Genomic DNA, 25,318 nt, shown 5'->3' with positions numbered 1-25,318 from the left:
TAAGGTCAAAGAATTCTATTGATTGCTGGTCAAAAAGGCCAAACGTTTCCAAGGTGAACTTGTTTTCTCACAGCCCCCGTAGACTAGATGTGTCTTTGGAAGTGGCCATTGGATACAAGTCTACTGGCCACACGGAGCCTTACAGGCTGCATATTACAATACATAAGGATTCGTGGATATCAGATACAAAATCACAGCATGAAATATTGCAATAATACATAAGTCCAAAATACTGTGTATGTTTTCCCATATTTTCTAAGTATAATGCTAGGTTGTAGACTATACTGTGATCCATCACTGTATCTTCAGCTCTCCGTCAGAAGACAATGCCGCTATGGGAGCAGCAGATGCGTCGGGAACATTCATAGATGTGGTGTGATAGACTACCACAGACTGAAATAAAACAGGTGCCTTGTTAGACATTAACAATCTATACATGGCTCGTTATGTGATAATACAGTATTCTAGCACTTGCAATAAATTGTGTAATTTATAGAATAGGACAAATACCCTGCTGTGTACTGTTTGTGCCTTCCCCTATATAGAATGCTACCGCCCAGCAGTTTAATATGCAATGCATGAAAACCGATAACGAGAAGAGAGAGGGGGGGGGCGGAGTTCGCATCACAGCGCCATAATCCCAGCCAATCACTAACGCAGAAGAGCAGCAGTAATATACATCGTTGGAAGTGTACAGATTCTCAGGTTCTATGCGTATAACAGAACAGTTGCTAATTAATGAGAGTGATACACTTATTAACAAATATTATGTAGTAGAAGCTGCCATAGTTAGAACAGTTCAACAACACGTATAACCTGGATATCATGTAGATATTACACAATATAGGACAAGAATGCAAAAGCATCACTTTAGACACTAAAGACTTACCAATCACAGAAACATTTGTTTAATAGAGTCTGTAATATTGCCGTATATCTGAAATAAACATAAGGTTCTTGGGGGATGTTTTGATCAAGTTGTGATTGCCCATCTATTGTGACAGCATTCTGTTGGGTCTTTATACTAACAATACATTTCTATAACCGGGTCCATACCTCTCTCTGTTTCATCTCCCTACATGTTCTAGATAACACTGGTAGGACCTAGCTGAAGGCTGCCCAAATGGAAAACACCTATGATTAAATGGGTGGCCCGGTGAGCAAAAGTGAAGGTAGTCTCACACTTCAGTTATTAGATAAAATATATAGTAACTTACCACTTCATTGTAAGATGTCCTGCACGTAGTTTTGCATCCAAAAATAGATGTGGACAAGGCAATGGTGAGCTCCAGTACAGTAAGAATAAAAAGTAATGTCACAATGCCTTCCACGAGAATCTACAATAGCAAAGGAAGCAGTAGAACATAAAGAACATGGTGGCTTAGTGGTTAGCACTTCTTCTGCCTAACAGCACTGGGGTCATGAGTTCAATTCCCAACCATGGCCTAATGTGTGTGTAGTTTGTATGTTCTCCCCGTGTTCGCGTGGGTTTCCTCCGGGTGCTCCGGTTTTCTCCCGCACTCCAAAAACATACAAGTAGGTTAATTGGCTGCTATCAAATTGACCCTAGTGTCTGTCTGTATGTGGTGTGCGTGTTAGGGAATTTAGACTGTAAGCTCCAATGGGGCAGGGACTGATGTGAGCGAATTCTCTGTACAGCGCTGCGGAATTAGTGGCGCTATATAAATAGCTGATGATGATGACCATTAAAAAAATATAGGATATCTGCCTCATTGGATTTTGCTGGTCAGCAGGGAATTCCTTAAATGCACGGATTTCTTCCATTCTAGGCCAGTATTAGCTGTACTACCCCCCAATATATACAGTATTCAAAATCATTTAGTGGTAAATGATCATTCACATAGTTAATATTGTTAATTCAATGGTTAATATGTAAAGATGAGCGAAGCAGAAAATGTTGAAAGAACTACCAAAGCACTAGACAAAAAGACAGTTGTCAGCGCTTATCCTTTACACTGCATATCTGTGTTTCTAGCAAAATGAAAACATGAGGTAATAGTTCACATTTTGATCAAAACATTTAAGCCTGCATCCCAGCAGGCTTAACTGTCTTTTTGTTTTGTACACATATATGGGCATTTATATTGCCGCGCAGCTGGTACCACATACAGTATGGGATATACCGAGCGCAAGCTTATTGCCAAGCAGCTGATACCGTATATAATGTGGGATATACCGAGCGCGGGCTTGTTTTTTCTATGGTTATTACTTCAAAATATTGCCTTATTGTCATAGCAGCTGTCCATCAAGCCTATTTAAGGCACATTTGGGTGTGGCTCACAAGCCAGCCCCTTGCTAGATGTAAACCCCTATACCTGGGAGGTGAGTGCATCTGATTTTAACTGCATTTTAATTGTGTTTAAAGCATATAGGTCAGTGTAGGACCTGCATATAATGAGGTTTCCTTGACGCTGGGATGCAGGCTTAAATATTTTGATCAAAATATGAACTAATACCTTATGTTTTCATTTTTGCTAGACACACACAGATATACAGTGTGAAGGATAAGCACTGACAACTGTCTTTTTGTTTTGTATACATATATGGGCATTTATATTGACATGCAGCTGGTACCATATATAATGTGGGATATACCGAGCGCGGGCTTGTTTTTTCTCTGGTTTTACCAAAGCACTAGAGACTGATTACTTTGCAGGTAAAAATTGGTACAGAATATAATTTACTTTGCATTGTTCAATGCCATGTCTCACATTGGTAATATGTTCAATAGTCTGTTCAATAGCTATTTTTCTTTTACAAGTTCAGACTACAGTTATCACAAAATTTAAGTAACACTATAACAGATTCAGTGTTTAAAGCCTATTTAGAATTGAAACCGTTTAACACCGGGATAATTTTGAGGGGAGGAGTCAACTTGACAGGGTTCAAACCTCCATGGACACATATCTGATAGTAAAGTAATACAAAGTTATAATAAGTCACCAATGATAAAAATATAGAAATTACCAGTGACTCGAATTCCCCAGCGCATTCCTGGCTTGGCTTGTAATATGCACAGAGTTCATTACGATAATGATGGCTGTATGGCATGTTTGGGAAAAATATGCAAAACATTATCACAGCTATAGCTGCTACCACGGAGCTGATTGTGTTTAGAACCAAGTTTGAGGTCACCTGAAATAGAAAGGAAATCGATACGTAAATATATGATGATCCGTTTTTAAGCACATTGCATTGTATTTGCTCTCTTTGTCAGTAATTTCTGTGTTTAAGCAACTTTGAAACAGAACCAACCTGTACCCAACCAGTGCACTCTAATTATTAGAGTGCTTGACAAACCTGAGCATTCTAGCATTAACTGGGTTAATCAACCTGTAACCACAGTATTAGAATGCTCAGGACACAAAATGAGGGCTTTTACATACAGGACAGTGTGGTATGTTTGGTCTGGCTTCATACACGTCATAACCGGCACTACAGACAGACTGAATGTATCACATTGAGGCATATTTTACTTCATCATATCTGGTGCCCGCAGCTGCTTGGTGCTCCTGGTCTTATGTGGACTGATTATTATTATTATTATTATTATTATTATTATTATTATTATTATTATTATCATCATTTATTTGTTGGGCGCCACAAGGTTTCCGCAGCGCCGTACATAGTACAAACAGTAGACCATACAGGGTTAAACAGTACAGAACGATAAACACAAAGTACAAATGCTTCAGTAACTCCAGGACAGCCATATGGAGTAAGGACCGAGCAGAAGAATAGGTATGGAGACACGAGGGAAGAGGGGCCCTGCTCATAAGAGGTTACATCCTAAGGGAGGGTGGACAAATCAGACACGAGAGGGAGCTGGTGATGCCAGGGGAGAGAAGAAGGGGCCAGGGGAGAGGGAATAGCGAGCAGAGTAGATGAGGGTTTAAGTGGATGGTTGATAAGCTTTGAGGAACAGGTGAGTTTTAAGATGCTCGTTTGAAGGAGCACAGATTGGGAGCGAGACGGATGGAACGAGGGAGGTCATTCCAGTGCAGGGGGGCAGCTCGGATGAAGTCTTGGATTCTGGAGTGGGAAGTGGTAATTAGAGTGGAGGAGAGGCGACGGTTATTAGCAGAGCGCAGGGACCGGGCAGACTGATGTGAATCCATATCGGTGGCACAGAGCAATGTGACTGGAGACTTTTCAGAAGGCTGCCACCCCTATTGTTTTTGTTTCAGCAATGACAATGAGCAATGGCACTGACACTGTAGGCTGGGAAGAACACTGCCACCTCTCCTGTTTCTGTGGGAGCTATGGCACAGAGCAATGTGACTGGAGACTTTTCAGAACACTGCCACCCGTATTGTTTCTGTTTCAGCAATGACACTGCTGACACTGCCACTTCTCCTGTTACGGTGTGAGCTATGGCACAGTACAATGTCACCCCTCCTCTTTCTGTTTCATTAATGACGCTGCCCAGTTGCACTGGAGGCTGCTAAGAACCCTGCTACGCCTTCTGTGTCTGTCTGTGAAATGGCATTGGATTTTCGTGGAGGTCGGAATTTATAAAATCCAAAACTCTCAAGATGCGACGACGCAACAATGACCTTTTCAGTGCCGAGGCTGCGTGAAAGTACCGAGCAGGTTTCGGTACTTGGATCTGCGATGTTCGGGTAGGCTCAGTTTTTTTTCGAAAAACCGAGCTAGAGCATCTTCAGTAGTGAGACACTTCTCATTAATAAGTACATGAACGTGACCTTAAGGGATTAAAGGTGATAGGTGTAGAACATATTAAGAAGACATGTAGAGGGGGAGATCGTTTTTTGAAGCTCTGTCCGAAGAAGACCTTCTGGATATTTAAGTTTCAAACTGTATCCAGCGAGTCTCAATGAAAAATGCAAAAATTATTTTAATCGGGTTGTACTATAGGTATTTCATAATCATTAATGTCTATTACCTTGATGAAGCCATATATATAAATAAATGACAGTGGCCCGGAATGTTAAAAGTTAACTTACTCCTTTGCAGGGCCAGTCTCAACAGTTGTGTGTGGCTTCATACCGGTGTATTTGACCTGAAAGGTCAGATTTGGGCCTTCAGTTTCTCAAATGTGAACAAAAATAAAAAGTATAAAACAAAACATTTTATTTATTTTAACACTTTAATAATTATATTTAATGCCTGTGTTCCTGAGATGGCCTCAATAGAAATCGCAGTGGTTCTAATACTTGTTAATTAGGCTTTCCCCATAGAAATACAAAACTTACCATGTTGAGGGTTATGGCCATTATAAACGCTTTCATGTATTGGGTGATGTGATAACGAGCCCTACCACTGATATACGGCTCTTTGCCCTTTGATAAATAGACCTCTATGTATCTTAGAACGAATATATAAGTATATTAAATTGTCTTACCTTTCCTATAGTTGGTTTATAAGATGCAGCAACTGAGAGAGATCCCGAAATGACATACTAGAAAAGTATAAAGATGAAATATAAATATTTGTTTTCTTACAGAGGTATACCTACATTGTCATCCTTTTTTTATGAGCATAAATTCAGGCCTGGGTTTGAGAACAGATCCCTCAGGATCGAGCCTTGGGCAGCAGAGAAGCAAGGGTGACACTCTGCTTCATTTGCACTCTGTTGTTTTTAATTTTGCATTAATCATTTTTTTAATTATTGCAAATTTTTAACCAGGGTTTCCATAATTAATACCTTTTTTTTATTATTATTATTATTATTATTATTATTATTATTATTAATAATAATAATAATAATAATAATAATAATATTTATTATAATGTATTAATTTATACACCTGGGATCAGTAGGGTTTGGAAACATGAATAAGACATTTTTAATATAGGTAAATAATTTCTTCAGTTAAAATGAAGCAATTATTTACCGATATTAAAAATGAACTTTAAAGAATGAATTTATGGGATGATTTCCTAACTCCCAGCTCTAGTACCTTTTTGAACCTGTAGAATCAATTTGGTAGGCCTACGGTGTAGCGTGGTAACGTGTAAATCGGGATGGAAATTAACAACATAGGCTATTTTATTTACTTGTAAATGTATTTCTTTGTTTCACTGGGAAATTCCATAAAGGTTTGTAGCTAATCCCTTTTATTACTGGGTTTAATAAAACCTCTCATTGCACCACCGGCGACAGGAGAGATTCAACAAAGCAATTTATCAGTTGTTAATGTCATTAAACTATTTATTTCATCAGACTTTTATATATTATTATTTTTTATTTTTTTTATATATAATTATTTTTTTATTAGTTGAATGCCGAAGTCTAGGTTATCAGTTTCACCGTGCATGCACCTATACACCGAGAACTGACAAAGCGGCAAGTCTTGCCGCTTCCGAACCAGTATCGCCCGAGTATTGATCATCTGTCCCGGCAATCTTTTAAAATGACAAATAGGCCCATAATCTCTGTATTTATTTGGGTTCTAGTACACAGATAGGTAGAAACACAGGACATCTTTATTTTATATGTATCCCAAATTGGCTTATTTTGTTCACACTGCACACTGGCTTCTGTGATGGTATTTCACATTTGAATATCGATATATTTAAAAGGACCACACTGCTTTTCTTTGGCTTAAGCGCACTTTTTTTGAAACATTTTATTTTTAGAAAGCAATAGGCACATTCTATTGTGTAAGATGTTTTGAAATACTGCTTTAGTGTTTTCTAATACGTACTACCAGATGTGGGTATATTACTTCTGCTTTTGTATCACTCTTGTCACTATGATTATTTTTGATAAATGAGCTGTGAGCACTTCCTCATTATCATGTTTACTAAATGACAATTTTCTCTCCTAAAATAAATTAAGAATAAAGGTAGTCTCTGGTAATTTAATATCCAAATCTCTTACTCATATTTCCATAACAGAACTAATTCGCTCGGTTTCAATTACCTATATTTCCTAAGTGCATCTCTCAAGGTTTTGAAAACTACTGTTCATCTTCCCAATAAATGATACTACTCATACTGGGCCTGATTCATTAAGGAAAGTAAGTCCATATATGTGGCGTATTTTCACACGGCGCACGTGTGAAACCAAGACTTGCGCCAAAGAATGCAATTCATGTTCGCATGTCAATGACACTTACGACTGCCTACAATTTGAAAGGTGGTTTGGGATGGGGAAGGTGTGATCTAACGTAGGCAAAGTACAGCAAGGGCGTGCCGAGCGCACACACCTGCGTCCAATTCAAGCTTTGGGTGTCTCTCGGGTATGTGCTTTTCAGCCGTATCATTTGCACCAGCTACAGGGCAGGTGTAGGTGCCTATTGATAGTGATAATGGACGTGTTTGCATGCCATAACATATGTTTGCAATTAGGAGCAATTGTAAAAAAATCAATGTATTTGGTTAAGGATAAAAAAAAAAGTTTTTATGCTTCATTGTCTCTTCCTTAATGATTATATTAACAGGTGACAATAATTGACTTTTTTTTCTGTGCGTTCTGTTTTGTACGTATCCAGCAGTTTTGTATTTGTCTCGGCAGGGCAAGTGCCTTGTATGTATGCAGAATGCACCTAGACCCGTATTCAACAAGAGATGTTTCCTTAGATCTGCTTGTAGTTGAATACGAATTACGTGTGTTTTTTTTTAAAAAAAGGCACATTGCATTTGTTTTGTGTGTGTGTGTGTATATGTATATATATATATATGTGTGTGTGTGTGTGTGTATATATGTGTGTGTGTATGTATATATATATATATATGTGGCAGGAGCCCGCTACTGCAGAAGCACACGCGTACAACTTCTTCCTTTTTATGGGTCTTTATTGTCAGGATGGTAATAATGTTTTGACACCGTATACTTGCACAGCAATTATGGAGACCCTCAACGCTTACTATACATAGTCCAGCTCTCTGTCCAGATCAGCCAGCTAGCCCAGCGTTGATCTCCCTGAACAATGAAACAAGCAGGGTTTTATACCTGACACTCCTCCCACAGGCCTAGCTTGATGGACAGGTGACACACCCACCTTCTCTTTAAAAGGAAACGCCCATCCCTGGCTCTGTTTAGACTATCAGACCCACCCTGTCTGCTTGCTGAGAGGAAGCAGCTTTCAAATCATGTAAGTAAACCAATTTTAAACTACACATATGTTTTTACCTGGTTTAATCTCCACCTAGGTACATAACTGTGCCAATGTTTTACTCTACCTCCCTGCTTTATCTGCATATTGCCAGCTAAATGCCTTCTTTTGTTACAATATATATATATATATATATATATATATATATATATATATATATAGTAATGTATGTACTTCAGTGTTTTTACCACTGTGTATTAATATGTGTGGTATGATAACTTCTATCCAAATGTCTCCAAGGGTATGTATGTGACTTTTTATATGTAATCTTAAGGGGGGTTTGTACTATGACAGCCCTTCCTCTTTTAGTTATACAACACTTTATACTGTAACTGCTGCAGGTAGACTGTCCACTGTTATCTAAGTAGGAACCCATACCTCAAAAGGGAGCACTGAAAAAGCGGAGGCTTCCAAGAGCTCGAGCTGGTTCAGAGTTAGGTGCCAATTTTGCCAGGGTGCAGAATTGGCAGCCAAGCAAACCGTGTTGCACTGAAGAGGAGCAAATTTAACCATGCTGACCAGTTCTAGTTTTACACTACATTTTAGATTTAGGCGAAGTGAAGTTGTGGTTTTCCAGGTGCAAATTTTTGCACCCAACAGCTGGATTTACTCTTAACTTTAAATCAGCCCCTTATGCTGCTTCAATGGAAAGTGTGGAGCGAATGTGGACTCTGATTGGATGGCTGCATCTCTTATGCAATCACTTCCTCGTTCTAGGTCAGCTGGTTTGACTCTCTTGCTGAGCACCCAAAGACTTCTGCTTGACACTGCAGTTTGGCATCTCCATTCAGATAACAGTGGGTGTCCCAGCAGTGGGTGGGAGCGAGTTGTCTAAAAGATTGTTTAATCAGAAATAATTTTATCTCTAGAAATAGAGATTAGACCGATTATACTGTATGTAAGATGGTAAAATTAAGTTTAACTCCTCATTTGAGACTTGTGTAATTACCAATAATATAATAACAGGGGGACTGTAATCTTAGCTGAATCTTATTGTGTGTTGAGCATACAGTGTGTTAAAGTTTACTTGCTTCATTCCTTATAAATACGGGATATTCAACTAAGGTCCTGTAGCTATGGTAGTGTAAATGCTCTCCCTGACACACATCCAATTTCCAAATAAATGTGGGCATTCTCACTTTATAGAGGTTTCTAGATCACAATTTCTTCCACAATTGTGTTATTGAATTGATATGTTTGTATTTGTTATGATTTTACAGCCAGCAACCTAATCCACTGAGCTAATTAAGATATGTTCATACATTCAGATTTCTCTACCAAATATATCTGTACTCTGAAATGCAAGATATAAACATTAATTTGTTCAGATTAGATACCTACAGTTTCTTACCATTACTCCAGACCAAAAAGGTACACCGCTATAAACCACAACTGCTAGGGACATGCAAAATCCATATTTGCATGTGACAGTCAGAACAATGCCAAGTACAATTTGAGTTATTCCTATTACTATCTGGGTCACCTGTAAAATAAGCAAACAAAATCTAGTCATCTGTTCAACTATATCAAGTTTTAAGTTTACATATTTTTGTACATCAACATTTGTAAAGTTTGTTTCACACCTCCTTTTTAATGTGCTTATATTTTCCTTTTGCAGTGCACCATCAAATGCAACACTCTTACATAACATTTACTGCACTCAGAACTTCTGCTAAACGTCAAGTTAATCAGTATGCAGCCTTTATAAAGCCCTCATCCTTATTAACCTTTGCATGTGCAAAGTTTGGATTTGCACTTCTCCGTTGGTGCTGGGTCTTGTTTGCCTCTCTATTGATTTTAGCTTCATTCCTCACAACTCTACCTTCTCCTGCCCTTCAACTTCAGCTTTGTCCCTCACTATTTGTCCTTTCAGGACTAGCGGCTTGGGCAGACATGATTTATTTCTGATAAACCATGTCCGTTGCTCCAAGGTGAGAACCACATTGCTATCCCAAGCCAAGTGGTTTTCACCTGGGAGCAACAAACACTGAGATTTAGATTTTTAAACATTTATAATACTGAGTAGAGCACACAACTGGGCCTGGGCTATTTCCAGATGTAATTTTGACAAATATACCTCAAAGTCCTCTGTTGTCAACCTAGCTGATCTGAAATTTCAATTGACAGGTCAGGTAAATTGGCATGGGTAAGGTATTCATCAACTAGGGCTATACAACATTGAGGATTTTTGCTAGCATCTAGGATGTTACACAGCTTTCGGTAATATTGTGCAAATATTATGTTATGTTCTGTGTTCTTCCATTGCAATCTAGAACCTGAGAGACAGAAGTATGGCTGCACTTATTGCAATGAATGCAATATTTTTGAGCACATATGTCATAGGAGCATAGTGTGGTCATGTGACAGAGCCTCAAATTCGCAGGTGGGGGAAGCATTTTATGAAGAAATCACTAATTTTAGTATATGTGTAGTGAGGAGGGAAAAATAATGAATAATATCAGGTTGAGGTTGTATGGCATGTAATATGTTGCAATAAGTACAAAAGGTGAGGCTTGTGTCCAAGAGAAGAGAGCCTTTGGGGATAAGCACAGGCAGGAGGAGTTTAAATGAGTTTCCAAAGTGAAATTGAAGACACCTCCCAGTAGAGGCATGGCCTTCTGAAAGGGCTCTAAAAGGTATATTGACTAAACTGCAGATTTGTAAAAGTGTTGATGTTGCCTATAGCAGCCAATCAGATTCTAGCTGTCATTTTGTAGATTGTACTAAATAAATGATAGCTAAAATCTGATTGGTGGCTATAGTCAACAGCTCCACTTTTTCAAACCCGCAGTTTAGTAAATATACCCCTAGAGGGTTCAGCAATCTTGTGAGCAGAGGTATTTGCCCTGTGTTAGCTATGTCCATTTAGAAAAAAAAAATCTGGGGTTCATTTGTATGTGTGTAAAGGTATAAAGGACATCTATAGCAATAAAGTAGAGAAATAGATAGTAGTATAAGCAGTATATAGGTGGTTTGCTAATTTGGGAACAGTACCAGCCCTAAAAAAGTTTCCTGCTGTGAGTGCTTCTTGGGAGCATTTCAACCATTTGCATTGAGAGGACATTTTTAAAGTAACATATTTCTTACTACTACTACTAATTCTTTATATAGCCCCTTTCTCCCAATAGGACTCAAAACGCTTTACATTTTTGCAGACGGTGAGTCAGCCATCTTGGGTGCGGTCTATGGAATCATTCACATCAGTCCCTGCTCCATTGAAGCTCACAGTCTGCTTTCCCTGCCACACACACTGGGGACCATTTATGTCAGAAGCCAATATGTTTGGACTAAGTGGGAGAAAATCCGAGTACCCAGAGGAAACAAACACAGACATGGGGAGAACATTCAAGCTCTACATTGTATGCAATGTACTGTAAGTAGTGTATAGTTTCACATACAACATTGTTTCCAGGGAAAACAATTCTGTTCCAAGAATTATCATAACAGATCCTGATAATCTTGATGGCCGAAGGGTATGGGAGAAAAGGAACCAACTACATACCATTACCTGATCCCTTGTATGTGTAAGATGGTGAACAGTATAAAGTAATCCATTCGTACTAATACCCCCAATGCTCTCAGGTCAGATCTCAGTTGATGGCTCTTTACAAAATAGTAAGCGAACATTTACTTTCTATCTTCCAGCTGGGTTGATTTATGTCATACTTGCCTACTTTTGGCTAGCTCCCTCCGGGAGATCACTGAGGAGGGGTGTAGGGAGAGAGCGGAAGGGGGCAGGGCTTCGCGATTTGCTTCATTTCGGCCCCGCCACCAGTGACGTAATGCCTGTTTTGGGTCTTTTTACACTGGTAAAAGACCCAAAGCAGGCATTACGTAACTGGGGCGGCGATTCGCGAAGCTCCGCTCATACACAACTCCATGCCGGTTCTGATGCGGGAGAAATGTGGGAGACCAACCCGGAATTCGTGAGTCTCCCGGACATTCCAGAAGAGTTGGCATGTATGATTTATGTAAAATGGATAGAGCTAGGGAATCGGTGTATATGAAAGAACAGCAAAGGTATAAATTTGAAGATCTAAAAATAGCATATTAATGAACTATAAGTACTGTACACATTTAAAGGGTTAACACATTGGTGGTCAACAGCAGCCCAACAGCCAGCTGCTCTAGATCAGGGGCGGATCTAGAAATTTCTTCTACCCCGGGCGATATAGGGGGGGGGGGGCGATTTAGGCCCCGCCCCCTTTCTAACTTCTAATCCTGCCGGCGGCTGCACAGTATGTGCAGGTCCGTTCGGCAGTGATAATGTGCTGTCCCGCTGCTCTGATTGTTTTTAAAACACAATCGGAGCAGCCGGGCAGCACATTATCACTGCCGAACGGACCTGCACAGTGTGCAGCTGTCGGCAGCATGCCCCTGCTAGGGGGGGCGATCGCCCCGATCGCCCCCTCCCCCTGGATCCGCCACTGCTCTAGATGTTATCAGAACGTGTGCGGTTCTGCATCATGTGACTCCTGCAGGGAGGTCACGCGGTATACCTGGAGGAGAGGGGAGTTCACTGTACTCTCCCTCCATCCTCTGTGCATCCCCTTTGAAGGCTGAAGAGTAGCATGTTCTCTTTCATGTTGCCCTTCACTGGTTTAAATATTATAGGTACAGGCGACATAGGGCAGTCACTTGAGTATTCCGGAGACAGAATTATTCTTATTCACAGCATATCACCTGATCCTAGAGAGAAGTATATAACAGGCTCCGATCCATGAGGTAGTTGGAGGTTGCTCCTAATCACTGTAATGCAGCAAGGCTCAGTCTTCCACCAGTTTCTAGAAGCATTCCAATAAACGCATGAGGTAAAGTGCCAGGACAAATTTCACAACCAAAGTGTAAAAGTTCAAATCTAAAGAGGCAATGAGTTCAAAATAGCTTTTAAGGAAGTAAGCACTGATTGCCGACCTTGTTTCTCAATAGCAGCTGGATTTCTTCATTATTGAGAGAGGGGGGAGGAGCAGGAGTCACTGCAGCTTGTTGGTCTCCATACATATTAAAAATCTTGAATGAGAAATATTAGCAATGAAGGGATGGTGGTTTATGAGTTGAAAATGGACCTGGCCGAGCTGGATCCCTTCATGCATTTGGGGTTTCCAGTGACCGTCTTCAAGTCATTTTGGTCTGGGTCCAGTGGTCTGAGAGATCACCTGGAGTAAGCGTTGAGACGCTGTTGTTGGCTATTAGGTGAGTTTAAACAGGATAAAGGTCAGCAGGTACCTTTATTATACTGTAAGGGAAACCCCCAGGTCTCTCTCACAATACATTGCTTGCATAGCATCTCTGAGTAGTAGTGTCAGGCCAGCAACATCTTGGTGTAAGGAAATCTCAGCAGACTAGTACGTCAAGGTGCCCCCAACTCGGGCAGCTTTTAGAAAAGTTTATCTTACTACAAAATGATGTACCCAGCATCTAATGTCTCTTGGGCCGTCAGATGCCCTATGTGCACAGTGGTAGGAAGGGCCTCTGTACTTCGCAGGTCCCTGAAAATATCTTGCAGTCTCTCAAACATGCCAGTAGGGGGCACAATCTCTGGTAAACCCTAAATTCTAGTATTATTTAATGTTCCCCAGTTTTCAACATATGCATTTGTAAACAGTAAATGGATACTACCTGTTGAGAAAGGGTGTCCTGGAGGATGGAAACAGCATCATTATATTTGTTTGGTTCCATTCGCTAGTGCCGCAGATCTGTCTGCTATATTAGTCTTAAAGGCCCCTGCTTTAAGGAGCGCACTTGTATTTCATTGATTTCTAATTAGTTTTTTTGGGGGCGTTAAACCCCTCCCCTCACAGGTGCTGCATGCTTTGCAAAATGCAGACTCAGGAAGGATTTAACTGTGACATCCTGAGTACACTTGTTACACAGGCTAAGGTCTTGCCTACAGGAGGCGCCATAACATGGCAGGTAAGCTCATCCCAATAGAGCTATACTGTGCACAAAGTTCTCTGTTTAAGCTGACACTTAGGCCTAGCTTTACTAAGCTGCGGGTTTGAAAATGTGGGGATGTTGCCTTTAGCAACCAATCAGATTCTAGCTTGCATTTATTTAGTACATTCTACAAAATGACAGCTAGAATCTGATTGGTTGCTATGGGCAACATCCCCACTTTTTCAAACCCGCAGCTTAGTAAATCTAGCCCTTAATGACTCATATATTGTTTGTTTTAGAGCGCTGGACTGCCTTTTTTTTCTTATTAGAAGCAGGCCCTGAAGAAACAGGATCAAGAGCCCATATATCCTCTGTTTCACGTCAACATTCAGGGGTTCTAGGGAACAAAATACAAAAGTGTTGAATCCTCTATGCAGCTTCCATGTTCTCTTCTTTTTTTTATATTTACTAAACTGGGCGTTTGAAAAAGTGGAGGTGTTGCCTATTGCAACCAATCAGATTCTAGCTGACATTTATTTAGTACATTCTACAAAATGACAGCTAGAATCTGATTGGTTGCCATAGGCAACATCTCCACTTTTTCAAACCCGCAGTTTAGTAAATATACTCCTAAGTGTCCTTGCTTAGTTTTACATGAATTCTTTCTTTAAACTGTCCTTATGCAGCCTCTACAATTTCCTCTCTTTCTCATATTTCATCACTTTCCTCCCTTATTTACACTCCCCTGCCCCACTGTACTTTGCCCAATTCTGACTCTATATTTCCTTAGTGACCCCCTTTTCCCTGTCTGTCGTGAAGATAGAGAGCTTGCAGTTATTTATAAGGGATCATTCATAACTGCAGTGTAAATAGGTTGTATCCAGAGCCTGATTAAGGGTCACAGCCGCCCCAGGCTACTACACTAGTACCCCCCCAGTGTGTGTGTAAATAAATTTTTTATATATATAGATATATATCTGTAAATAAAATTGTAAAACATTAATACATTAAACACACTTCATTATGCACTTCCTCTCTTACCTGATCTTGCAGTGTAGACTACCTGGTGTTCTCTTTTGCATGTTGGAGTGTTGCCCGTTGGCTTCTGGAAACTTGGGAGTCCTGTATTTAAAAAAAATTGCAAAAAATATTGCAAAAATTGTATTATAGTGCACAATTTTAACAAACCCTGAATGATACAAAACAACCCCCTAGTACAGACAGACAATAAAATATATGAAAATTATTTACACTCCTATAGTAACATCTACCAGCCCTGTCTATCTAGTATTTAGTATTTTAGTGACCGCTGAAACCACAGTCAGCATCAACATCACCGCCACACAATACAGAGATCCTGCCCTCTACAAGCTATTTCATCACCTCCCCACCAATTCACCCCCCCTGTCATTATTATCAACCCGCACCAGACAGTTTATGACCCCCCTATCCAATTCACTAACCCCCCCCTCGTAGCCAGTTCATTACCTCCCCATTGCTTTTTCATTAATCTCCCCTATCCAATTCATAAGCCCCCCCCTCTAGGCGGTTCATTACCTCCCCATTTTCACTTCATTAATCACCTCCCTCTAGCCATTTCATTAACTCCCCCATCCAATTCATAAGCCCCCCCCCTCCAGCCAGTTCATTACCTCCCCATTTTCACTCCATTAATCCCCCCTATCCAATCCATACTAGCAGATCATTAATCCCCCCATATCCAATTTATAAGATCCCCCCCAGTCATCTACCCCCCCTCCACATCCGATGTGTCACCCCCCCCTGATATTTAACAAGCACTTACCTTGCTGTCTTCTGTTCTCCTCTGACCAGACGCCAGGCGCTTCTGTCATCTTCACACGCAGCTAACCGCATCCAACGCTGTTAGCTGCGTGTGCGCTCTGTGTGATTAGTGTGGTCACGTGAGATGTGAGATCTCACGTGACCACACTAAGCAATACACTGATAGGGCAGCTAACAGCGTTGGATGCTGTTAGCTGCGTGATTGGGTACAGGAACATGTGGGACCGCCCCCTTGAGGCCAGGGGCGGCCCCATTAGAGGAGAAAGAAGCCGATCACCGGCACTTGAAGAAAAAAAAAAACCCAAAAAAACCAACAGCTTGTCAGTGTTCAGCGCTGTGCCCCCCCCAGGACTCAGCGCTCCAGGCTGCAGCCTGATCAGCCTAGTGGTTGATCAGGCCCTGGTTGTATCAAATGAATCCATTGATAAGTTAGTGTAACAGTTAAAGACGCAGTGTCTGATGTATTTGTGTTTGATGGCTTTTTACATCCCAGTGTGAGGAGATAAGCCTACCACTTTTAGCAGCTTCCAGGATGTCTCACTGTTCGCTTTAGACACTTGAATAGACTTTGTGGTTCCAATCACAGCTGAAGATCCTGGTAGGCAGCATGTGAAAGCCTATACAGGTATATAGAAATATGACCTTCAAAGGAAAATGTTGTCATAGTTCATATTTTGGGAAATCTGGGAGTCACTCCAAACTGAAGAGCAGAAGCACACCAGGGTTGTGAATGACAGGTTCGGGGGGTATCAGGGAACAGCTAAAATCACATATCTTTGGAAGAGGTATCTCACATTGTCATAATTCCATTATGTTTGGTATTTAAACGTGCAGGAGATTATGACCGGTTTATTGAGGGGGGTGTTATTTCTCTGAGATATATCTGGGAAGAATTACCCACAGGTCAAGACTTTGGGAATATTTGTAAGCAAAGTATAGTGAAACCCAGGGGACATCCCTGCCCCCTATTAGCATTGAACACTGCCCCTCTGAAGACCATCCCATTTCATTTGGCTTAAAAACCTGTGTGTGGAAAGGAAAAAATGTCAGACTTTTGGGGAAATCAAGTTACATTGATAAGCTGTCCATCTTCCTAGCCAATTCCCCTTGGCCAGAATGCATTTCATGTAAGTGCAAATCTGAATGTAATCCTTTTTACTTTAAACTGTTTTTGCTTTTTATGTCAATATATTGTTTATTCATTATTTTTCTTTATATCTGAATGCCCTGTATTTTTGTATATTAAATCTATAATTTAATAAGTTGCATCCTTGATACTCTAACAGATCCATTAGCCTATTAGAAGAGAGATTGCTCGTCCAGGTTAACCCTTGGAATGCCAGTGTGTGATTTGTTGATACATTTGATTAACAAGCTGTGTGTGTGCTTGTATTTACATTTGTGTAACAGTCTGGAGGTGTGAAGAGTTAACCCTGTGTGTGCTGGTGTGGGTCTTGTTAGTTTGTGGATAACTAAAAGCCTGTGTGCCAGTGTATTGGGGTCCTATTGCCCGTATTCAATAGGTGGTGGCAAACCTGAAGTGTCTGGGGGTGTGAGAGTGCTGTGTTTGAGGGCGATTCCGTAGGTCTATAACCTGTGTGATAGGTAGAGAGAGACTGTGGGTTGAAATCGTGTGTGACCTCATACAGCGAACACCCCAAAGTCACGGCAGCGGGGAGCGTGTTTGTGACACTGTCAAATATAGCATTATGCCCACCTAGTCTCCGATCCCTTCTCTTTGCATTGACAGGCACTAGAATATATTGCTATTGGTTATCTGCTGCCACTCCATCCCATCATCATTATCAGGTATTTATTTATATAGTGTCACTAATTCTCACTCACTCACATCGGTCCCTGCCCCATTGGAGCTTACAATCTAATTTCCCTAACATACACACACAGGCCACATGAGAATAAGGTCAATTTAATAGCAGCCAATTAACCCAACAGTATGTTTATGGAGTATGGGAGGAAACCGGAGCACCCGGAGGAAACCCACGCAAACACGGGGAGAACATACAAACTCCACACAGATAGGACCATAGTCTGGAATTGAACTCATGACCCCAGTGCTGTGAGGCAGAAGTGCTAACCACTGAGCCACTGTGCTGCCCTCCCGACTCTCACTGACTGCGGGTCCAGAGATGAGAGCAGCACAGGTGATGTCGGTGCATTGACTCCTGAGATCCCCCTGCTCTGCTCTCCTGCAATCTGCACAGTGAAGCCACATTTGGTCTTGTCAGTTTACTTTCAACAGGGCATCACTGTGCATGGGTCACCCCCACTGCATCCACACATGAGGGCACCGGAATCAGATGGACCGACAACGACTCACCCAAGTTTTGCTATGGGCCCGATGATGGAGCACTACGCTCCTGTACATACATCATAAAGTTGATAAGTTGATGTAAATAACCCTAGTGAAATGCACCAAGTCACATTTACATTTTCTAAGGTGAAACAGGTCAAAAGAGTTTTGTATCTGCTGTTATCATCTTCATCATCAAAATTTATTTATAGCGCCAGAAAATTCCGTAGCACTTAATAATAATAATAATAATAATAATATTATTAATAAGGTACATGTGGCGAGTATGACCCAACTCACTGCCTGTATGACCCATATCATTTTCTCTGTGACAGATCTGTATCTACTTTTGTCTATTTTTTAAATGTACTTACCCCAAGAGGTTCAGGTTCTCCTTGGAAAAATTTCGCAAGTGCTTTGGGTACTGTGGTTGAAGCATTATTGCTTTGTGCTTCCTGAGGAACATTAGCACCTTGAGATATAGTGACAAAGCCTCCAAGTTGTGATTGCGATGAGGACATGGTTCTTCCAGCTATTAATGACAAAAATAAATAAATTAAGAAGAACGCAAGGGCTTGCTCAATACAACCTGGAAGGCACTTTATATAGTTATTCCAAATGCAATTCTTTCTATATGTAATTATTCTCGAAGGTTTAGAACCTTTTATATTCCAGGGAAGTAACATGTCATAATGGTGGTGGCCGTGTATTGTGGTCCGATTGGACCGTACCGTGAATGAAAGGCTTATGTGTACCTGTTCTGCATCAAAGTGTCACTGTGCAAGTATTGGTAACTATGTAACGGCCCCCAAAAGTGGTAAGCTCTTGTCATCCTAAATCTATACTTCTCACTTTAGTCTGAATAAGGCTATATAGGTGAAGGTGGGCTTATGGTCCCTGTTAATAATCATATAATATATAGTGATCACTATTTAATAGAGAGAGCATCTTAGTGACTGCTATATAATAAAGGGGACATCTTAGTGAGCACTGTGCAATACAGAGCACATGCTAGTGACCACAGAAAGCATCTTAGTGAGCACTGTGCAATACAGAGCACATGCTAGGGACCATAGAATGCATCTTAGTGAGCACTGTGCAATACAGAGCGCCTGCTAGGGACCACAGAAAGCATCTTAGTGAGCACTGTGCAATACAGAGCGCCTGCTAGGGACCACAGAAAGCATCTTAGTGAGCACTGTGCAATACAGAGCACATGCTAGGGACCACAGAAAGCATCTTAGTGAGCACTGTGCAATACAGAGCGCCTGCTAGGGACCACAGAATGCATCTTAGTGAGCACTGTGCAATACAGAGCGCCTGCTAGGGACCACAGAAAGCATCTGAGTGAGCACAATGCAATACAAAGCGCATGCTAGGGACCACAGAAAGCATCTTAGTGAGCACTGTGCAATACAGAGTGCATGCTAGGGACCACAGAAAGCATCTTAGTGAGCACTGTGCAATACAGAGCGCGTGCTAGTGACCACAGAAAGCATCTTAGTGAGCACAATGCAATACAAAGCGCATGCTAGGGACCACAGAAAGCATCTTAGTGAGCACTGTGCAATACAGAGTGCATGCTAGGGACCACAGAAAGCATCTTAGTGAGCACAATGCAATACAAAGCGCATGCTAGGGACCACAGAAAGCATCTTAGTGAGCACTGTGCAATACAGAGTGCATGCTAGGGACCACAGAAAGCATCTTAGTGAGCACTGTGCAATACAGAGTGCATGCTAGTGATTACAGAAAGCATCTTAGTGAGCACTGTGCAATACAGAGCGCGTGCTAGTGACCACAGAAAGCATCTTAGTGAGCACTGTGCAATACAGAGCACATGCTAAGGACCACAGAAAGCATCTTATTGAGCACTGTGCAATACAGAGCGCCTGCTAGGGACGACAGAAAGCATCTTAGTGAGCACTGTGCAATACAGAGCGCATGCTAGGGACCACAGAAAGCATCTTAGTGAGCACTGTGCAATACAGAGCACATGCTAGGGACCACAGAAAGCATCTTAGTGAGCACTGTGCAATACAGAGCGCCTGCTAGGGACCACAGAATGCATCTTAGTGAGCACTGTGCAATACAGAGCGCATGCTAGTGACCACAGAAAGCATCTTAGTGAGCACAATGCAATACAAAGCGCATGCTAGGGACCACAGAAAGCATCTTAGTGAGCACTGTGCAATACAGAGTGCATGCTAGTGATTACAGAAAGCATCTTAGTGAGCACTGTGCAATACAGAGCGCGTGCTAGTGACCACAGAAAGCATCTTAGTGAGCACTGTGCAATACAGAGCACATGCTAAGGACCACAGAAAGCATCTTATTGAGCACTGTGCAATACAGAGCGCCTGCTAGGGACGACAGAAAGCATCTTAGTGAGCACTGTGCAATACAGAGCGCATGCTAGGGACCACAGAAAGCATCTTAGTGAGCGCTATACAGTTTACACTTAAAGCAGTAACACTATAGACCAGGGGTTGGCAACCTTTTTCTATCAGAGTGCCACCTAAAATCTAGTGAAGCCCAGGTGTGCCAGTTGGGTGTGATAGATATATAGATATAGATATATATATATATATATATATATATATATATATATATATATATATATATATATATATATATATATATATATATATATATATATATATACATACATATACAGGGGCGCACGGAGGATTGTCCGGGGGAAGGGGGTTTCTCCCCGCTGACCGAAACCCCCCCCCCCCCAAAAAAAACCTCGAGAGAGCTGTGTGTGTGTATAGATCAGTGGCGCACGCAGGGGGGGTTTCTGAGTCTCTAGAAACCCCCCCCTGCGCTAACTAAGTGGCCACTGTCCTATACAGCAGCCGCGGCGCTGTCTAAGAAGCGTCTGCGGCGGTGCAGTATACAATACAGCACCGCCGTGGACGCTTTGACAGCGCCGCGGCTGCTGTATAGGACAGTGGCCACTTAGTTAGCGCAGGGGGGGTTTCTAGAGACTCAGAAACCCCCCCTGCGTGCGCCACTGATATAAACACACACACACACATACATACATACATACATACATACATACATACATACAGGGCTGCCTAGAGAAATTCATGGCCCCAGTATAGCAACTTCATGTGTCCCCCTTTATAGTCAAGCATGGTAAAAAAAATATTTTTTTGCCATGCAAGTGGTCGTACAATTGGGGGCGTGGCAGTGCATCATTGGGGGCTTGTCTAGCAGGTGAAAAGCACCAGGCCACCCTCTTACAGAAAAATGCATTATTCACACATGCCCCCTCGCTCAGCAGCTTTGCTCACATATGTCCCCTCTGCCCACTTGCTTTAATCACACTTGCCCCCCCTCTGCCCAGCACCTTTAGTCACACATGCCCCCTCTCCAGCACACCTTCTTACCTTATTCTCCACTGCACAGCATGGGAAGATATCCAGCAGCTCGCCGAGTACCATGTGACCACTGCAGTCACATGACCTGGCGTCTGAAGATACCTGAGCTGAAGGGGATTTAGCTATTACCGATCCCCCCTGCACTCAATAAAAAAAATTAAAAAAAGTACTTTTAAAATAAAAAATGTATTTTCAAAGATGGGTCTCCAGTGGGGACTCGGGCCACCAAGCAGGCCCGGGCAATTTATAGCCGCCCCCTTCCCTCTCGGCTATATATCGAATATATAAATGCTTAGTGGCGTCTGTCTGTCTGTGTGTGAAAAAAAAAAACCAAGTTGCAGCGCCACCTGCTGGGCAGAGTTATACACTGACCTACTAAATTCTTAGTGTGTGTGGGAAAAAAAAATCAAAAAGGGCTGAAATTTTGGTAGGGCTCAAACTCATTTTCGTGAGGTAATTTTACCTCATGAACACACATGTGTAGAGGCGTGTGTGTGTGTGTGTGTGTGTGTGTGTGTGTGTAAAAAACTATTTTCTCAGAAAGGGCTCATCCAATTGACCTGAAATTTGGTATACTGACATTATTTGACAAAAAAAATTAGAATAGTCAAGTCAGTTAACTTCCATCATCCCCCCTTCCCCCGTCGGAGGGGTAGTAAAGGCTAAATTTACGAGTTGAGGGGTCAAACTCATTTTCGTGAGGTAATTTTACCTCATGAACACACATTAAAAAGGGCGCTTGCGTCGGGAAGTAACGCTCTTCCCCTGAGGAGGCCTGGGCTAGGTCCAAATGCATGACAAGAACCTTTTTAAGACCTTAAGTATCTTGATTTGACTAGAATGCATGAGTATCATGCACGGGTTAACTTGTCTATAATATAAATGTCTAGTGGCGTGTGTTAGTCTGTCTGTGTGTGTGGAAAAAATAAAACCAAGCTGCAGCGCCACCTGCTGGGCGGAGTTATACACTGACCTACTAAATTCTTAGTGTGTGTGGAAAAAAAAATTCAGAAAGGGCTGAAATTTGGTATACTAAGATGTTTTTAATTTGTTAATTTAATTTGTTAATTGTTAAAAGTGTTTATAAAGATTTAAAAAATATATATATATTTCTTGAAGGAGAAGTGACAGTTGGGAGTGGTTGGTGGTTGCCGGGGGTGACAGTGGGGAGTGGTTGAGGCCTGGGCTATGGCCCAAATGCATGACAAGAACCTTTTTAACACCTTAAGTAGCTTGATTTGACTAGAATGCATGAGTATCATGCACGGGTTAACTTGTGTGTGTGTGTGTATGTATATATATATATATATATATATATATATATATATATATATATATATATATATATATATATTTATATATCATTTTACGAGGCTAATATCATATTAACAGTAAGGGACCAGCAAAAAAACGTTATGCCGCACAGTAGTGCCCCAGTTCACCTCATAATTGTGTCCCCAATTCATCTTATGCCTCATAGTTGTGCCCACAATTCATACTTTGCCACAGTTGCCACCACATATACATAGTATGCCACAGTTGCCCCCAAAAACACATAGTATGCCACAGTTGCCCCATAAATATATAGTAAGCCACAGTTGCCCCCAGAAACACATAGTATGCCACAGTTGCCCCATAAATATATAGTATGCCACAGTTGCCCCCACAAATACATAGTATGCCACAGTTGCCCCCAGAAATACATAGCATGCCACAGTTGCCCCCATAAATATATAGTATGCCACAGTTGCCCCAGAAATATATAGCATGCCACAGTTGCCCCCATAAATATATAGCATGCACAGTTGCCCCCATAAATATATAGTATGCCACAGTTGCCCCCACAAATACATAGTATGCCACACTTGCCCCATAAATATATAGCATGCCACAGTTGCCCCCATAAATATATAGCATGCCACAGTCACCCCCATAAATATATAGTATGCCACAGTTGCCCCCATAAATATATAGCATGCCACAGTTGCCCCCATAAATATATAGTATGCCACAGTTGCCCCCACAAATACATAGTATGCCACAGTTGCCCCATAAATATATAGCATGCCACAGTTGCCCCCATAAATATATAGCATGCCACAGTCACCCCCATAAATATATAGTATGCCACAGTTGCCCCCACAAATACATAGTATGCCACACTTGCCCCATAAATATATAGCATGCAACAGTTGCCCCCATAAATATATAGCATGCCACAGTTGCCCCCATAAATATATAGTATGCCACATATGTACCCCTCAATTTGCTGCCCTTACTTACCTTTGTACACTCGTCTTTCTGGAGAAACCTGGGAGCTGCTTCAGCGTCGGCGTGCCAGACAAAAGTGGTCAGCGTGCCACGTCTGGCACGTGTGCCGGGGGTTGCCGACCCCTGGTCTACAACATTACACTTACACGTACAGCTATTCAACACTTTACACTGTGTCCCCAAATGAATACATAATAAGATTGCAAATACCACTAAGACCTTATCTATTCCAACATAGTAATACCATTGTACATATTACTAGTCCCCACACATTATCCTCTAGTCCTACTGCCGACAGTAATAATCCTATACATACTGTGCTAAATCCAAGATAGGGACAGCATTTAAACACCAGTAGTTAACTAGCCTCCTGGCAAAGCGTCCATCCAGAAGACAGCGGTGTTTTTTCTCCTGTTTTTCAAAAAAAACATTTTACACATTTCTCCATATATTTTCCAGAAAATACTCATTGCCATATAATAGGGATTTCCCCCCCCCCCCCTGGATTAATAGTTATGTGACCCTAACGAGGCTAACGCAGCTAATTTCTTGCACAGATAGAATAATTATAATGTAATTTTCATATCATAAGCAACTGTTTTATTGCTTGTTTAACATTATTCAGCCATTGCAAATTACACAGTATCCTTAAAATATTTATTTTTATATTAAAAAAAATATGGATACATTTTTATTTACAAAGGACTTCATAATTACACAGAGGTGGCAGCCATTTTTGGGCTAGACCGATATTCATCCTATTGATTCATCAGGTAGTAGTGGAATCAGATAGACATGAGACATAAAAATCTCTGTGCCTCAAATCTATGTGAGCTCACTAATAATGCTTACGCCTATAAAACAATTCCCACCACATGTAGGTGACTTGTACACTTTAAATTACAATAGCAACATTGCTAAGTGGAGACAAAACTTTTATGATAAATGTGTCTTATATTCACTTGTACTGATGTTGGATCAGAAATCACTGTAAATCAAGTAAACGTTTAATTTTAATTTATCGGTATCACACTTTTTTTTTTTTTCTTTTTTAAATAAGTTTTATTAGTAACATCTGATCTTGAGCAGTATTACAGAATAGAAAAGTTCTTGAAAGGTACAGTAGTATCACACTTTTATGTAAACTATATTTGAATAGTTGTTGACTATCCCTAATTTCCAGGGACGGCCCTGGAGTTTAAAGATTCTTCCCTGGAAAATTTCGACCGTGTAAATGTCCCTATTTTTCAGTATTGAACATCGACAAAAAAAAAAATCGCCCTAATCAGCAATTTTTACCACCTATTTTATTTTCCAGTCTTTATAATGTAACATGGATTGTAAAGGATAATATAATATACAAACAAGGTTTACTGATAAAGTATCACACATAAGTTCAGCAGCAAAGCATTCCTGGAATGTTTTTACAAATAAATGTATAGATGGTACCTGGTTTTGCCGTTCTTCCCAAGTTTTGCAGAGGAAACAGATTATACTGTTACATCCTCTGTCTTTTAGTAGCTGTTTACGGAGAGAGAAGAATGCAATGACGATACTTC

General features: G+C 41.0%; 1 protein-coding gene across 2 annotated transcripts; it reads right to left on the bottom strand.

The window, feature by feature from the left end:
* On the bottom strand, nt 1-25,318 carry LOC142106898 (membrane-spanning 4-domains subfamily A member 4A-like). Of its 2 annotated transcripts, XM_075189951.1 has the most exons (8): nt 25,209-25,310; nt 24,076-24,170; nt 18,471-18,628; nt 9,457-9,588; nt 5,387-5,443; nt 2,989-3,156; nt 1,218-1,337; nt 1-393 (listed from the first exon to the last, which is right to left on the bottom strand). In XM_075189951.1, the coding sequence occupies exons 3-8, from the start codon at nt 18,615-18,617 to the stop codon at nt 295-297; spliced, it is 723 nt and encodes a 240-aa protein (XP_075046052.1). In that variant the 5' UTR covers nt 18,618-18,628; nt 24,076-24,170; nt 25,209-25,310; the 3' UTR covers nt 1-294. The 2 variants fall into 2 exon arrangements, with proteins under 2 accessions (XP_075046052.1, XP_075046051.1); XM_075189950.1 differs by lacking the exon at nt 24,076-24,170 and having other exon boundaries at nt 25,209-25,318.

The sequence above is a fragment of the Mixophyes fleayi genome, chromosome 11 (assembly GCF_038048845.1).
Source record: "Mixophyes fleayi isolate aMixFle1 chromosome 11, aMixFle1.hap1, whole genome shotgun sequence".
NCBI lineage: Eukaryota > Metazoa > Chordata > Amphibia > Anura > Limnodynastidae > Mixophyes > Mixophyes fleayi.
Note: the sequence above shows the minus strand (reverse complement) of the source record. Positions and strands in the feature narration are given on the sequence as shown.